We start from the raw sequence: 19,088 nt of genomic DNA on the forward strand, positions 1-19,088 counted from the left end.
GGGAAAGGGGAGAGTTGGAGTTAGCCTTTTCACTGACTGTCTAACGTGTGAGCGTATCTCTGTTTCACTGACCATATCCCAGCTGTGACATCACAAAGCTGTGCTGCTCAATGTTGTGGATGCTGGCCAGGTCGCCTCCGTCCTTCCGACATTCCGTCTGAGCCTCTGTCCAGGTCTTCTTGGTACGCTGGAGGAGGTAGCACCTGGCAGCGTAGGGAATCCACGGACTGGAGCAGTAACCTGTCACTTCTGTGGATCACAAACAAAGGGAAACACATTGTAGAATACAAGAAATACACCGCCCATAATAAACAATATAATACAAAAATGAACTGGACTAGACTGGACTGGACTAGACTGGACTAGACTGGACTGAAATTATCTGGACTAGACTGGACTGAAATGATCTGGACTAGACTGGACTAGACTAGACTGGACTGAAATTATCTGGACTAGACTGGACTGAAATGAACTGGACGAGACTGGATTAGACTGGACTGGACTAGACTGGACTAGACTGGGCTGAAATTATCTGGACTAGACTGGACTGGACTAGACTGGATTAGACTGGACGAGACTGGACTGAAATTAACTGGACTAGACTGGACTGGACTAGACTGGACTGAAATAAACTGGACTAGACTGGACGAGACTGGACTGAAATGAACTGGACTAGACTGGACTAGACTGGACTGAAATGAAATGGACTAGACTGGACTGAAATGGACTGGACTAGACTGGACTGAAATGAACTGGACTAGACTGGACTGGACTGGACTAGACTGGACTAGACTGGACTGAAATTATCTGGACTAGACTGGACTGAAATGAACTGGACTAGACTGGACTGGACTAGACTGGACTGGACTAGACTGGACTAGACTGGACTGAAATTATCTGGCCGAGACTGTACTGAAATGAACTGGACTAGCCTGGACTGGACTAGACTGGAATGAAATTATCTGGACTAGACTGGACTGAAATGAACTGGACTAGACTGGACTGGATGAGACTGGACTGAAATGAACTGGACATGATTAAATTTGAGCAGAGTAGAACGTGTTGGATCTTGGTGAACAGGGGCTTATAGGGAGGTCTTTCTGACAGAACAACCTGGGTGAAAGGGGCTTAGGAAAGTCTTTCTGACCGACCTACCTGGGTGAACAGGGTATGTAGGTGGGTCTTTCTGACAGACCTACCTGGGGGAACAGGGGATGTAGGTGGGTCATTCTGACAGACCTACCTGGGGGAACGGGGGATGCAGGTGGGTCTTTCTGACAGACCTACCTGGGTGAACGGGGGTGTAGTTGGGTCTTTCTGACAGACCTACCTGGATGAACGGGGGGTGTAGGTGGGTCTTTCTGACAGACCTACCTGGGGGAACAGGGGATGCAGGTGAGTCATTCTGACAGACCTACCTGGGGGAACGGGGGATGTAGGTGGGTCTTTCTGACAGACGTAGCCATGTTTCTTGGAGCACAGGGAGCTCTGCCAGTAGGACTGCTGACCTGGGTCGACTAGTCCACAGATATGACCAGGATCAGAGAGAGGATGACCTACACACAAACAACAACAACAACTATATCACTACAACTGAAGACTAACAACAACATCTATATCACTACAACTGAAGACTAACAACAACATCTATATCACTACAACTGAAGACTAACAGCTATATCACTACAACTGAAGACTAACAACTATATCACTAGATCTGAATACTAACATCTATATCACTACAACTGAAGACTAACAACTATATCACTAGAACTGAAGACTAACAACTATATCGCTACAACTGAAGATGATATAGTTGTTAGTCTTCAGTTGTGGAGATATAGCTGTATATACTATATATCTATAGTGTAACTAACTGACCCTGGTCCTTTTCCCCTCTATAGTGTAACTAACTGACCCTGGTCCTTTTCCCTCTATAGTGTAACTGACCCTGGTCTTTTTCCCTCTATAGTGTAACTGACCCTGGTCCTTTTCACCTATATAGTGTAACTGACCCTGGTCCTTTACCCCTCTATAGTGTAACTGACCCTGGTCCTTTACCCCTCTATAGTGTAACTGACCCTGGTCCTTTTCCCCTCTATAGTGTAACTAACCCTGGTCCTTTTCCCCTCTATAGTGTAACTAACCCTGGTCCTTTACCCCTCTATAGTGTAACTGACCCTGGTCCTTTACCCCTCTATAGTGTAACTGACCCTGGTCCTTTTCCTCTATATAGTGTAACTAACTGACCCTGGTCCTTTTCCCCTCTATAGTGTAACTGACTGACCCTGGTCCTTTTCCCCTCTATAGTGTAACTGACTCTGGTCCTTTTCCCCTCTATAGTGTAACTAACTGACCCTGGTCCTTTTCCCCTCTATAGTGTAACTGACTGACCCTGGTCCTTTTCCCCTCTATAGTGTAACTGACTCTGGTCCTTTTCCCCTCTATAGTGTAACTAACTGACCCTGGTCCTTTTCCCGTCTATAGTGTAACTAACTGACCCTGGTCCTTTACCCCTCTATAGTGTTACTGACCCTGGTCCTTTTCCCCTCTATAGTGTAACTAACCCTGGTCCTTTTCCCCTCTATAGTGTAACTAACCCTGGTCCTTTACCCCTCTATAGTGTAACTGACCCTGGTCCTTTACCCCTCTATAGTGTAACTGACCCTGGTCCTTTTCCCCTCTATAGTGTAACTGACCCTGGTCCTTTTCCTCTATATAGTGTAACTAACTGACCCTGGTCCTTTTCCCCTCTATAGTGTAACTGACTGACCCTGGTCCTTTTCCCCTCTATAGTGTAACTAACTGACCCTGGTCCTTTTCCCTCTATAGTGTAACTGACCCTGGTCTTTTTCCCTCTATAGTGTAACTGACCCTGGTCCTTTTCACCTATATAGTGTAACTGACCCTGGTCCTTTACCCCTCTATAGTGTAACTGACCCTGGTCCTTTACCCCTCTATAGTGTAACTGACCCTGGTCCTTTTCCCCTCTATAGTGTAACTAACCCTGGTCCTTTTCCCCTCTATAGTGTAACTAACCCTGGTCCTTTACCCCTCTATAGTGTAACTGACCCTGGTCCTTTACCCCTCTATAGTGTAACTGACCCTGGTCCTTTTCCTCTATATAGTGTAACTAACTGACCCTGGTCCTTTTCCCCTCTATAGTGTAACTGACTGACCCTGGTCCTTTTCCCCTCTATAGTGTAACTGACTCTGGTCCTTTTCCCCTCTATAGTGTAACTAACTGACCCTGGTCCTTTTCCCCTCTATAGTGTAACTGACTGACCCTGGTCCTTTTCCCCTCTATAGTGTAACTGACTCTGGTCCTTTTCCCCTCTATAGTGTAACTAACTGACCCTGGTCCTTTTCCCGTCTATAGTGTAACTAACTGACCCTGGTCCTTTACCCCTCTATAGTGTTACTGACCCTGGTCCTTTTCCCCTCTATAGTGTAACTAACCCTGGTCCTTTTCCCCTCTATAGTGTAACTAACCCTGGTCCTTTACCCCTCTATAGTGTAACTGACCCTGGTCCTTTACCCCTCTATAGTGTAACTGACCCTGGTCCTTTTCCCCTCTATAGTGTAACTGACCCTGGTCCTTTTCCTCTATATAGTGTAACTAACTGACCCTGGTCCTTTTCCCCTCTATAGTGTAACTGACTGACCCTGGTCCTTTTCCCCTCTATAGTGTAACTGACTCTGGTCCTTTTCCCCTCTATAGTGTAACTAACTGACCCTGGTCCTTTTCCCCTCTATAGTGTAACTGACTGACCCTGGTCCTTTTCCCCTCTATAGTGTAACTGACTCTGGTCCTTTTCCCCTCTATAGTGTTACTGACCCTGGTCCTTTTCCCCTCTATAGTGTAACTAACTGACCCTGGTCCTTTTCCCGTCTATAGTGTAACTGACCCTGGTCCTTCACCCCTCTATAGTGTTACTGACCCTGGTCCTTTTCCCGTCTATAGTGTAACTAACTGACCCTGGTCCTTTACCCCTCTATAGTGTTACTGACCCTGGTCCTTTTCCCGTCTATAGTGTAACTAACTGACCCTGGTCCTTTTCCCCTCTATAGTGTTACTGACCCTGGTCTTTTACCCCTCTATAGTGTAACTAACTGACCCTGGTCCTTCACCCCTCTATAGTGTAACTGACCCTGGTCCTTCACCCCTCTATAGTGTAACTGACCCTGGTCCTTTTCCCCTATATAGTGTAACTGACCCTGGTCCTTTTCCCCTCTATAGTGTAACTGACCCTGGTCCTTTACCCCTCTATAGTGTAACTAACTGACCCTGGTCCTTCACCCCTCTATAGTGTAACTGACCCTGGTCCTTTTCCCCTCTATAGTGTAACTGACCCTGGTCCTTTTCCCCTATATAGTGTAACTGACCCTGGTCCTTTTCCCCTATATAGTGTAACTGACCCTGGTCCTTTACCCCTCTATAGTGTAACTAACTGACCCTGGTCCTTCACCCCTCTATAGTGTAACTGACCCTGGTCCTTCACCCCTCTATAGTGTAACTGACCCTGGTCCTTTACCCCTCTATAGTGTAACTGACCCTGGTCCTTTACCCCTCTATAGTGTTACTGACCCTGGTCCTTCACCCCTCTATAGTGTAACTGACCCTGGTCTTTTTCCCCTCTATAGTGTTACTGACCCTGGTCCTTTTCCCCTCTATAGTGTTACTGACCCTGGTCCTTCACCCCTCTATAGTGTAACTGACCCTGGTCCTTTTCCCCTCTATAGTGTAACTGACCCTGGTCCTTTTCCCCTCTATAGTGTAACTGACCCTGGTCCTTTTCCCCTCTATAGTGTAACTGACCCTGGTCCTTCACCCCTCTATAGTGTTACTGACCCTGGTCCAGAGTAGTGCAGCATGAAGGGAATAGTGGGAAGGTGAGGACTCACCAGAGTCCCAGCGGAAGTAGCGGAGAGGCTTTCCACTGATCCACTGCCACCCACTGTCCTGTTCCAGAGCATTCAGCCCCGTCCACAGCGGCACATGCAGCCTACCACACAGGCCTGTACATGAACAGTACACTAATAAACACACTGGTACATTAACAGTACACTAATAAACACACTAGTACATGGACAGTACACTAATAAACACACTGGTACATTAACAGTACACTAATAAACACACTAGTACATGAACAGTACACTAATAAACACACTGGTACATTAACAGTACACTAATAAACACACTAGTACATGGACAGTACACTAATGAACACACTGGTACATGAACAGTACACTAATAAACACACTAGTACATGGACAGTACACTAATAAACACACTAGTAGATGAACAGTATACTAATAAACACACTGGTACATGAACAGCACACTAATAAACACACTGGTACATGAACAGTACACTAATAAACACACTGGTACATGAACAGTACACTAATAAACACACTACTTGAGTTTGACACGCCTGATACATGTGTGCATGGCCACCGGGTGGCGCTACCTGCTAAGTAGGTCTGCTCGAGGGGTTCGGTGATTGAGGCCAAGTCTGCTCCCTGCTGTTGGCAACTGGTCCGAGCCTGGTGCCAGGTCAGAGCAGAGTGGAGGTTCACCTGGTAGAATGCATCTGTGACCGGGTTCTTATGCCAATGCTCCGTAGCTGCAGAGGGATGGGGGAGAGATGTTCAGAGAGCACAGCCTTGCTATTGAGAAAGGCCGCCGTAGGCAGACCTGGCTCTCATGAGAAGACAGGCTATTGACACACTGCCCACAACATGAGGTGGAACATCCTAACATCCTGCCAAATGTATGACATCTTTCCCTCAGATTACACAGATCCACAAAGAATATATATATATTGGGTGAAATAGATTTGTGACCTGTTGCCACAAGAAAAGGGCAACCAGTGAAGATTCAGTGAAGATTTCTTTTCCCTTTTCTACTTTAACCATTTGCACATCATTACGACATTGTATATAGACATAATATGACATTTGAAATGTCTTTATTATTATGGAAATTGTGTGAGTGTCATGTTTACTGTTCCTTTTTTATCCATTTCACTTCCCTTGGCAACGTTAACATATGGTTATCATGACGATAAAACCGAAAGAGAGAGAGAGAGAGAGAGAGAGATCTAACAGCTGCTTACATTGACACAGTAAGTAATAGATGTAATACTCACATTTGGATGGACAGTTGCCCCACAGTTCATTGTCTTGGTAGTTTGTTTCAATGGCACACCAAAGCCGTCTAACAGAGGAGTCTACCAAGGTGCAGTCTCCATACCATTGGTCTTTGTACAGGAAAGGAAACTGACAGGGACGCCCAAATGCGTTTCCTTCGATGGTAAAGAGTTCTGAAAAAGGGACAGTGGTTACTGGTTACTGTGTGATCTGTATGTAGTTCAGTGCTCAGTGCGACGTGGGTTTTAGACCCAAAGGGTTTTACTATATTAGTGTGTCTGCCATCTTGCCTCCCTGTGTGACCTTGTTGGGGAACATGGCTTTCTATACTAACACTCTTACGGGAGACTGGCTGTGAGTGTCTCTCTCTTTCTCTGTGAGTGTGTCTCTTTCTCTGTGAGTATGTCTCTCTCTCTTTCTCTGTGAGTGTGTCTCTCTCTCTGTGAGTTTCTCTTTCTCTTTCTCTGTGAGTGTGTATCTCTCTCTGTGAGTGTCTCTTTCTCTGTGAGTGTCTCTTTCTCTCTGTTAGTGTATCTCTTTCTCTTTCTCTGTGAGTGTCTCTCTCTCTTTCTCTGTTAGTGTCTCTTTCTCTGTGAGTGTGTCTCTTTCTCTGTGAGTGTGTCTCTCTCTCTGTGAGTGTGTCTCTCTCTCTGTGAGTGTCTCTTTCTCTGTGAGTGTCTCTTTCTCTCTGTTAGTGTATCTCTTTCTCTTTCTCTGTGAGTGTCTCTCTCTCTTTCTCTGTTAGTGTGTCTCTTTCTCTGTGAGTGTGTCTCTTTCTCTGTGAGTGTGTCTCTTTCTCTTTCTCTGTGAGTGTCTCTCTCTTTCTCTGTTTGTGTGTCTCTTTCTCTGTGAGTGTGTCTCTTTCTCTGTGAGTGTGTCTCTTTCTCTTTCTCTGTGAGTGTCTCTCTCTCTTTCTCTGTCAGTGTGTCTTTCTCTGTGAGTGTGTCTCTTTCTCTGTGAGTGTGTTTCTCTCTCTTTCTCTGTGAGTGTCTCTTTCTCTGTGAGTGTGTCTCTTTCTCTGTGAGTGTGTCTCTTTCTCTCTGTTAGTGTGTCTCTTTCTCTTTCTCTGTGAGTGTGTCTCTTTCTCTGTGAGTGTGTCTCTTTCTCTCTGTTAGTGTGTCTCTTTCTCTTTCTCTGTGAGTGTCTCTCTTTCTCTGTGAGTGTCGCTCTCTCTTTCTCTGTTAGTGTGTCTCTTTCTCTGTGAGTGTGTCTCTTTCTTTGTGAGTGTGTCTCTTTCTCTTTCTCTATGAGTGTGTCTCTCTCTCTTTGTCTGTGAGTGTGTATCTTTCTCTGTGAGTGTGTCTCTTTCTCTGTGAGTGTGTATCTTTCTCTGTGAGTGTGTCTCTTTCTCTGTGAGTGTGTCTCTTTCTCTGTGAGTGTGTCTCTTTCTCTGTGAGTGTGTCTCGTTCTCTGTGAGTGTCTCTCTCTTTTTCTTTCTCTGTAAGTGTATCTCTTTCTCTTTCTCTGTGAGTGTGTCTCTCTCTCTCTTTCTCTGTGAGTGTGTATCTTTCTCTTTCTATGTGAGTGTGTCTCTTTCTCTTTCTCTCTGAGTGTGTCCCGTTCTCTCTGTGAGTGTGTCTCTTTCTCTGTGAGTGTGTCTCTTTCTCTCTGTGAGTGTGTCTCTCGCTCTTTCTCTGTGAGTGTGTCTCTTTCTCTGTGAGTGTGTCTCTTTCTCTCTGTGAGTGTGTCTCTCTCTCTTTCTCTGTGAGTGTGTCTCTTTCTCTGTGAGTGTGTCTCTTTCTCTTTCTCTCTGTGAGTGTGTCTCTTTCGCTCATGAGTGTGTCTCTTTCTCTCTGTGAGTGTGTCTCTTTCTCTTTCTCTGTGAGTGTGTCTCTTTCTCTGAGTGTGTCTCTCTCTCTTTCTCTGTGAGTGTGTCTATTTCTCTTTCTCTGTGAGTGTGTCTCTTTCTCTTTCTCTCTGTGAGTGTGTCTCTTTCTCTCTGTGAGTGTCTCTTTCTCTGTGTGTGTGTCTCTTTCTCTCTGTGAGTGTGTCTCTCTCTCTTTCTCTGTGAGTGTGTCTCTTTCTCTTTCTCTTTCTCTGTGAGTGTGTCTCTCTCTTTCTCTCTGTGAGTTTGTCTCTTTCTCTGTGAGTGTGTCCCTGTCATACTGTACATTGTGGAATCTCAGGGAAAAATCGGTCATTTCTTTCAATAAAATATACTGTCTGATGTAGTTATATATAACCTGTAAAATATAAAATATACTGTCTGATGTAGTTATATTTAACCTGTAATCTATAAAATATACTATCTGATGTAGTTATATTTAACCTGTAATATATAAAATATACTGTCTGATGTAGTTATATTTAATCTGTAAAATATACTGTCTGATGTAGTTATATTTAACCTGTAATCTATAAAATATACTGTCTGATGTAGTTATATTTAACCTGTAATCTATAAAATATACTGTCTGATGTAGTTATATTTAACCTGTAATCTATAAAATATACTGTCTGATATAGTTATATTTAATCTGTAAAATATAAAATATACTGTCTGATGTAGTTATATTTAACCTGTAATCTATAAAATATACTGTCTGATGTAGTTATATTTAACCTGTAATCTATAAAATATACTGTCTGATGTAGTTATATTTAACCTGTAAAATATAAAATATACTGTCTGATGTAGTTATATTTAACCTGTAAAATATAAAATATACTGTCTGATGTATTTATATTTAACCTGTAATCTATAAAATATACTGTCTGATGTAGTTATATTTAACCTGTAATCTATAAAATATACTGTCTGATGTAGTTATATTTAACCTGTAATCTATCAAATATACTGTCTGATGTAGTTATATTTAACCTGTAAAATATAAAATATACTGTCTGATGTAGTTATATTTAACCTGTAAAATATACTGTCTGATGTAGTTATATTTAACCTGTAAAATATACTGTCTGATGTAGTTATATTTAACCTGTAAAATATACTGTCTGATGTAGTTATATTTAACCTGTAATCTATAAAATATACTGTCTGATGTAGTTATATTTAACCTGTAATCAATAAAATATACTGTCTGATGTAGTTATATTTAACCTGTAAAATATACTGTCTGATGTAGTTATATTTAACCTGTAATCTATAAAATATACTGTCTGATGTAGTTATATTTAACCTGTAATCTATAAAATATACTGTCTGATGTAGTTATATTTAACCTGTAATCTATAAAATATACTGTCTGATGTAGTTATATTTAACCTGTAATCTATAAAATATACTGTCTGATGTAGTTATATTTAACCTGTAATCTATAAAATATACTGTCTGATGTAGTTATATTTAACCTGTAAAATATACTGTCTGATGTAGTTATATTTAACCTATAAAATAGACTGTCTGATGTAGTTATATTTAACCTGTAATCTATAAAATATACTGTCTGATGTAGTTATATTTAACCTGTAATCAATAAAATATACTGTCTGATGTAGTTATATTTAACCTGTAAAATATACTGTCTGATGTAGTTATATTTAACCTGTAATCTATAAAATATACTGTCTGATGTAGTTATATTTAACCTGTAATCTATAAAATATACTGTCTGATGTAGTTATATTTAACCTGTAATCTATAAAATATACTGTCTGATGTAGTTATATTTAACCTGTAATCTATAAAATATACTGTCTGATGTAGTTATATTTAACCTGTAATCTATAAAATATACTGTCTGATGTAGTTATATTTAACCTGTAATCTATAAAATATACTGTCTGATGTAGTTATATTTAACCTGTAATCTATAAAATATACTGTCTGATGTATTTATATTTAACCTGTAAAATATACTGTCTGATGTAGTTATATTTAACCTGTAATCTATAAAATATACTGTCTGATGTAGTTATATTTAACCTGTAAAATATACTGTCTGATGTAGTTATATTTAACCTGTAATCTATAAAATATACTGTCTGATGTAGTTATATTTAACCTGTAATCTATAAAATATACTGTCTGATGTAGTTATATTTAACCTGTAATCTATAAAATATACTGTCTGATGTAGTTATATTTAACCTGTAATCTATAAAATATACTGTCTGATGTAGTTATATTTAACCTGTAATCTATAAAATATACTGTCTGATGTAGTTATATTTAACCTGTAATCTATAAAATATACTGTCTGATGTAGTTATATTTAACCTGTAATCTATAAAATATACTGTCTGATGTATTTATATTTAACCTGTAAAATATACTGTCTGATGTAGTTATATTTAACCTGTAATCTATAAAATATACTGTCTGATGTAGTTATATTTAACCTGTAAAATATAAAATATACTGTCTGATGTAGTTATATTTAACCTGTAATCTATAAAATATACTGTCTGATGTAGTTATATTTAACCTGTAATCAATAAAATATACTGTCTGATGTAGTTATATTTAACCTGTAATCTATAAAATATACTGTCTGATGTAGTTATATTTAACCTGTAATCTATAAAATATACTGTCTGATGTAGTTATATTTAACCTGTAATCTATAAAATATACTGTCTGATGTAGTTATATTTAACCTGTAATCTATAAAATATACTGTCTGATGTAGTTATATTTAACCTGTAAAATATAAAATATACTGTCTGATGTAGTTATATTTAACCTGTAATCTATAAAATATACTGTCTGATGTAGTTATATTTAACCTGTAATATATAAAATATACTGTCTGATGTAGTTATATTTAACCTGTAATCTATAAAATATACTGTCTGATGTAGTTATATTTAACCTGTAAAATATACTGTCTGATGTAGTTATATTTAACCTGTAAAATAGACTGTCTGATGTAGTTATATTTAACCTGTAATCTATAAAATATACTGTCTGATGTAGTTATATTTAACCTGTAATCAATAAAATATACTGTCTGATGTAGTTATATTTAACCTGTAAAATATACTGTCTGATGTAGTTATATTTAACCTGTAATCTATAAAATATACTGTCTGATGTAGTTATATTTAACCTGTAATCTATAAAATATACTGTCTGATGTAGTTATATTTAACCTGTAATCTATAAAATATACTGTCTGATGTAGTTATATTTAACCTGTAATCTATAAAATATACTGTCTGATGTAGTTATATTTAACCTGTAATCTATAAAATATACTGTCTGATGTAGTTATATTTAACCTGTAATCTATAAAATATACTGTCTGATGTATTTATATTTAACCTGTAAAATATACTGTCTGATGTAGTTATATTTAACCTGTAATCTATAAAATATACTGTCTGATGTAGTTATATTTAACCTGTAAAATATAAAATATACTGTCTGATGTAGTTATATTTAACCTGTAATCTATAAAATATACTGTCTGATGTAGTTATATTTAACCTGTAATCTATAAAATATACTGTCTGATGTAGTTATATTTAACCTGTAATCTATAAAATATACTGTCTGATGTAGTTATATTTAACCTGTAATCTATAAAATATACTGTCTGATGTAGTTATATTTAACCTGTAATCTATTAAATATACTGTCTGATGTAGTTATATTTAACCTGTAATCTATAAAATATACTGTCTGATGTAGTTATATTTAACCTGTAAAATATAAAATATACTGTCTGATGTAGTTATATTTAACCTGTAATCTATAAAATATACTGTCTGATGTAGTTATATTTAACCTGTAATATATAAAATATACTGTCTGATGTAGTTATATTTAACCTGTAATCTATAAAATATACTGTCTGATGTAGTTATATTTAACCTGTAATCTATAAAATATACTGTCTGATGTAGTTATATTTAACCTGTAATCTATAAAATATACTGTCTGATGTAGTTATATTTAACCTGTAATCTATAAAATATACTGTCTGATGTAGTTATATTTAACCTGTAAAATATACTGTCTGATGTAGTTATATTTAACCTGTAATCTATCAAATATACTGTCTGATGTAGTTATATTTAACCTGTAATATATAAAATATACTGTCTGATGTAGTTATATTTAACCTGTAAAATATAAAATATACTGTCTGATGTAGTTATATTTAACCTGTAATCTATAAAATATACTGTCTGATGTAGTTATATTTAACCTGTAATCTATAAAATATACTGTCTGATGTAGTTATATTTAACCTGTAATCTATAAAATATACTGTCTGATGTAGTTATATTTAACCTGTAATCTATAAAATATACTGTCTGATGTAGTTATATTTAACCTGTAATATATAAAATATACTGTCTGATGTAGTTATATTTAACCTGTAATCTATAAAATATACTGTCTGATGTAGTTATATTTAACCTGTAATATATAAAATATACTGTCTGATGTAGTTATATTTAACCTGTAATCTATCAAATATACTGTCTGATGTAGTTATATTTAACCTGTAATCTATAAAATATACTGTCTGATGTAGTTATATTTAACCTGTAAAATATAAAATATACTGTCTGATGTAGTTATATTTAACCTGTAATCTATAAAATATACTGTCTGATGTAGTTATGTTTAACCTGTAATCTATAAAATATACTGTCTGATGTAGTTATATTTAACCTGTAAAATATAAAATATACTGTCTGATGTAGTTATATTTAACCTGTAATCTATAAAATATACTGTCTGATGTAGTTATATTTAACCTGTAATATATAAAATATACTGTCTGATGTAGTTATATTTAACCTGTAATCTATAAAATATACTGTCTGATGTAGTTATATTTAACCTGTAATATATAAAATATACTGTCTGATGTAGTTATATTTAACCTGTAAAATATAAAATATACTGTCTGATGTAGTTATATTTAACCTGTAATCTATAAAATATACTGTCTGATGTAGTTATATTTAACCTGTAATCTATAAAATATACTGTCTGATGTAGTTATATTTAACCTGTAATCTATAAAATATACTGTCTGGTGTAGTTATATTTAACCTGTAATCTATAAAATATACTGTCTGATGTAGTTATATTTAACCTGTAAAATATAAAATATACTGTCTGATGTAGTTATATTTAACCTGTAAAATATACTGTCTGATGTAGTTATATTTAACCTGTAAAATATAAAATATACTGTCTGATGTAGTTATATTTAACCTGTAATCTATAAAATATACTGTCTGATGTAGTTATATTTAACCTGTAATCTATAAAATATACTGTCTGATGTAGTTATATTTAACCTGTAAAATATACTGTCTGATGTAGTTATATTTAACCTGTAATCTATAAAATATACTGTCTGATGTAGTTATATTTAACCTGTAAAATATACTGTCTGATGTAGTTATATTTAACCTGTAATCTATAAAATATACTGTCTGATGTAGTTATATTTAACCTGTAATCTATAAAATATACTGTCTGATGTAGTTATATTTAACCTGTAATCTATAAAATATACTGTCTGATGTAGTTATATTTAACCTGTAATCTATAAAATATACTGTCTGATGTAGTTATATTTAACCTGTAAAATATAAAATATACTGTCTGATGTAGTTATATTTAACCTGTTATCTATAAAATATACTGTCTGATGTAGTTATATTTAACCTGTAATCTATAAAATATACTGTCTGATGTAGTTATATTTAATCTGTAAAATATACTGTCTGATGTAGTTATATTTAACCTGTAAAATATAAAATATACTGTCTGATGTAGTTATATTTAACCTGTAATCTATAAAATATACTGTCTGATGTAGTTATATTTAACCTGTAATCTATAAAATATACTGTCTGATGTAGTTATATTTAACCTGTAAAATATAAAATATACTGTCTGATGTAGTTATATTTAACCTCTAAAATATAAAATATACTGTCTGATGTAGTTATATTTAACCTGTAAAATATAAAATATACTGTCTGATGTAGTTATATTTAACCTGTAATATATAAAATATACTGTCTGATGTAGTTATATTTAACCTGTAATATGTAAAATATACTGTCTGATGTAGTTATATTTAACCTGTAATATATAAAATATACTGTCTGATGTAGTTATATTTAACCTGTAAAATATACTGTCTGATGTAGTTATATTTAACCTGTAAAATATAAAATATACTGTCTGATGTAGTTATATTTAACCTGTAATCTATAAAATATACTGTCTGATGTAGTTATATTTAACCTGTAAAATATACTGTCTGATGTAGTTATATTTAACCTGTAATCTATAAAATATACTGTCTGATGTAGTTATATTTAACCTGTAATCTATAAAATATACTGTCTGATGTAGTTATATTTAACCTGTAATCTATAAAATATACTGTCTGATGTAGTTATATTTAACCTGTAATCTATAAAATATACTGTCTGATGTAGTTATATTTAACCTGTAAAATATAAAATATACTGTCTGATGTAGTTATATTTAACCTGTAATCTATAAAATATACTGTCTGATGTAGTTATATTTAACCTGTAATCTATAAAATATACTGTCTGATGTAGTTATATTTTAATCTGTAAAATATACTGTCTGATGTAGTTATATTTAACCTGTAAAATATAAAATATACTGTCTGATGTAGTTATATTTAACCTGTAATCTATAAAATATACTGTCTGATGTAGTTATATTTAACCTGTAATCTATAAAATATACTGTCTGATGTAGTTATATTTAACCTGTAAAATATAAAATATACTGTCTGATGTAGTTATATTTAACCTCTAAAATATAAAATATACTGTCTGATGTAGTTATATTTAACCTGTAAAATATAAAATATACTGTCTGATGTAGTTATATTTAACCTGTAATATGTAAAATATACTGTCTGATGTAGTTATATTTAACCTGTAAAATATAAAATATACTGTCTGATGCAGTTATATTTAACCTGTAATCTATAAAATATACTGTCTGATGTAGTTATATTTAACCTGTAATCTATAAAATATACTGTCTGATGTAGTTATATTTAACCTGTAATCTATAAAATATACTGTCTGATGTAGTTATATTTAACCTGTAATCTATAAAATATACTGTCTGATGTAGTTATATTTAACCTGTAATCTATAAAATATACTGTCTGATGTAGTTATATTTAACCTGTAATCTATAAAATATACTGTCTGATGTAGTTATATTTAACCTGTAATCTATAAAATATACTGTCTGATGTAGTTATATTTAACCTGTAATCTATAAAATATACTGTCTGATGTAGTTATATGGAACCTGTAATCTATAAAATATACTGTCTGATGTAGTTATATTTAACCTGTAATATATAAAATATACTGTCTGATGTAGTTATATTTAACCTGTAATCTATAAAATATACTGTCTGATGTAGTTATATTTAACCTGTAAAATATAAAATATACTGTCTGATGTAGTTATATTTAACCTGTAATCTATAAAATATACTGTCTGATGTAGTTATATTTAACCTGTAATCTATAAAATATACTGTCTGATGTAGTTATATTTAACCTGTAATCTATAAAATATACTGTCTGATGTAGTTATATTTAACCTGTAAAATATAAAATATACTGTCTGATGTAGTTATATTTAACCTGTAATCTATAAAATATACTGTCTGATGTAGTTATATTTAACCTGTAATCTATAAAATATACTGTCTGATGTAGTTATATTTAACCTGTAATCTATAAAATATACTGTCTGATGTAGTTATATTTAACCTGTAATCTATAAAATATACTGTCTGATGTAGTTATATTTAACCTGTAATCTATAAAATATACTGTCTGATGTAGTTATATTTAACCTGTAATCTATAAAATATACTGTCTGATGTAGTTATATTTAACCTGTAATCTATAAAATATACTGTCTGATGTAGTTATATTTAACCTGTAATCTATAAAATATACTGTCTGATGTAGTTATATTTAACCTGTAATCTATAAAATATACTGTTTGATGTAGTTATATTTAACCTGTAAAATATAAAATATACTGTCTGATGTAGTTATATTTAACCTGTAATCTATAAAATATACTGTCTGATGTAGTTATATTTAACCTGTAAAATATACTGTCTGATGTAGTTATATTTAACCTGTAATATATAAAATATACTGTCTGATGTAGTTATATTTAACCTGTAAAATATACTGTCTGATGTAGTTATATTTAACCTGTAATCTATAAAATATACTGTCTGATGTAGTTATATTTAACCTGTAATATATAAAATATACTGTCTGATGTAGTTATATTTAACCTGTAATCTATAAAATATACTGTCTGATGTAGTTATATTTAACCTGTAATCTATAAAATATACTGTCTGATGTAGTTATATTTAACCTGTAATCTATAAAATATACTGTCTGATGTAGTTATATTTAACCTGTAATCTATAAAATATACTGTTTGATGTAGTTATATTTAACCTGTAAAATATAAAATATACTGTCTGATGTAGTTACATTTAACCTGTAATCTATAAAATATACTGTCTGATGTAGTTATATTTAACCTGTAAAATATACTGTCTGATGTAGTTATATTTAACCTGTAATATATAAAATATACTGTCTGATGTAGTTATATTTAACCTGTAAAATATACTGTCTGATGTAGTTATATTTAACCTGTAATATATAAAATATACTGTCTGATGTAGTTATATTTAACCTGTAATCTATAAAATATACTGTCTGATGTAGTTATATTTAACCTGTAATCTATAAAATATACTGTCTGATGTAGTTATATTTAACCTGTAATCTATAAAATATACTGTCTGATGTAGTTATATTTAACCTGTAATCTATAAAATATACTGTTTGATGTAGTTATATTTAACCTGTAAAATATAAAATATACTGTTTGATGTAGTTATATTTAACCTGTAAAATATAAAATATACTGTCTGATGTAGTTATATTTAACCTGTAATCTATAAAATATACTGTCTGATGTAGTTATATTTAACCTGTAAAATATACTGTCTGATGTAGTTATATTTAACCTGTAATATATAAAATATACTGTCTGATGTAGTTATATTTAACCTGTAAAATATACTGTCTGATGTAGTTATATTTAACCTGTAATATATAAAATATACTGTCTGATGTAGTTATATTTAACCTGTAGAATATACTGTCTGATGTAGTTATATTTAACCTGTAATCTATAAAATATACTGTCTGATGTAGTTATATTTAACCTGTAATATATAAAATATACTGTCTGATGTAGTTATATTTAACCTGTAATCTATAAAATATACTGTCTGATGTAGTTATATTTAACCTGTAATCTATAAAATATACTGTCTGATGTAGTTATATTGAACCTGTAATCTATAAAATATACTGTCTGATGTAGTTATATTTAACCTGTAATATATAAAATATACTGTCTGATGTAGTTATATTTAACCTGTAATCTATAAAATATACTGTCTGATGTAGTTATATTTAACCTGTAAAATATAAAATATACTGTCTGATGTAGTTATATTTAACCTGTAATCTATAAAATATACTGTCTGATGTAGTTATATTTAACCTGTAATATATAAAATATACTGTCTGATGTAGTTATATTTAACCTGTAATCTATAAAATATACTGTCTGATGTAGTTATATTTAACCTGTAATCTATAAAATATACTGTCTGATGTAGTTATATTTAACCTGTAATCTATAAAATATACTGTCTGATGTAGTTATATTTAACCTGTAATCTATAAAATATACTGTCTGATGTAGTTATATTTAACCTGTAATCTATAAAATATACTGTCTAATGTAGTTATATTTAACCTGTAATCTATAAAATATACTGTCTGATGTAGTTATATTTAACCTGTAATCTATAAAATATACTGTCTGATGTAGTTATATTTAACCTGTAATCTATAAAATATACTGTCTGATGTAGTTATATTTAACCTGTAATATATAAAATATACTGTCTGATGTAGTTATATTTAACCTGTAATCTATAAAATATACTGTCTGATGTAGTTATATTTAACCTGTAATCTATAAAATATACTGTCTGATGTAGTTATATTTAACCTGTAATCTATAAAATATACTGTCTGATGTAGTTATATTTAACCTGTAATATATAAAATATACTGTCTGATGTAGTTATATTTAACCTGTAATCTATAAAATATACTGTCTGATGTAGTTATATTTAACCTGTAATCTATAAAATATACTGTCTGATGTAGTTATATTTAACCTGTAATCTATAAAATATACTGTTTGATGTAGTTATATTTAACCTGTAAAATATAAAATATACTGTCTGATGTAGTTATATTTAACCTGTAATCTATAAAATATACTGTCTGATGTAGTTATATTTAACCTGTAAAATATACTGTCTGATGTAGTTATATTTAACCTGTAATATATAAAATATACTGTCTGATGTAGTTATATTTAACCTGTAAAATATACTGTCTGATGTAGTTATATTTAACCTGTAATCTATAAAATATACTGTCTGATGTAGTTATATTTAACCTGTAATATATAAAATATACTGTCTGATGTAGTTATATTTAACCTGTAATCTATAAAATATACTGTCTGATGTAGTTATATTTAACCTGTAATCTATAAAATATACTGTCTGATGTAGTTATATTTAACCTGTAATCTATAAAATATACTGTCTGATGTAGTTATATTTAACCTGTAATCTATAAAATATACTGTTTGATGTAGTTATATTTAACCTGTAAAATATAAAATATACTGTCTGATGTAGTTACATTTAACCTGTAATCTATAAAATATACTGTCTGATGTAGTTATATTTAACCTGTAAAATATACTGTCTGATGTAGTTATATTTAACCTGTAATATATAAAATATACTGTCTGATGTAGTTATATTTAACCTGTAAAATATA

The 19,088-nt window shown here is 32.7% G+C and overlaps 1 protein-coding gene across 1 annotated transcript in view; it reads right to left on the reverse strand.

Moving 5' to 3' along the window:
* Window positions 1-19,088, reverse strand: part of LOC110508267 (macrophage mannose receptor 1) — a 230,583-nt gene that overhangs the window by 172,338 nt on the left and 39,157 nt on the right. Inside the window, exons 3-7 of the mRNA XM_036966151.1 lie at window positions 6,158-6,331; window positions 5,477-5,632; window positions 4,906-5,019; window positions 1,419-1,556; window positions 73-249 (exon numbers count right to left, since the gene is read on the reverse strand). Of these exons, the coding sequence (XP_036822046.1) occupies window positions 73-249; window positions 1,419-1,556; window positions 4,906-5,019; window positions 5,477-5,632; window positions 6,158-6,331 (759 nt within the window). The remainder of the gene's footprint in view (window positions 1-72; window positions 250-1,418; window positions 1,557-4,905; window positions 5,020-5,476; window positions 5,633-6,157; window positions 6,332-19,088) is intronic.

Source organism: Oncorhynchus mykiss, chromosome 28 (genome assembly GCF_013265735.2).
Source record: "Oncorhynchus mykiss isolate Arlee chromosome 28, USDA_OmykA_1.1, whole genome shotgun sequence".
In the NCBI taxonomy this organism is placed as follows: Eukaryota; Metazoa; Chordata; class Actinopteri; order Salmoniformes; family Salmonidae; genus Oncorhynchus; species Oncorhynchus mykiss.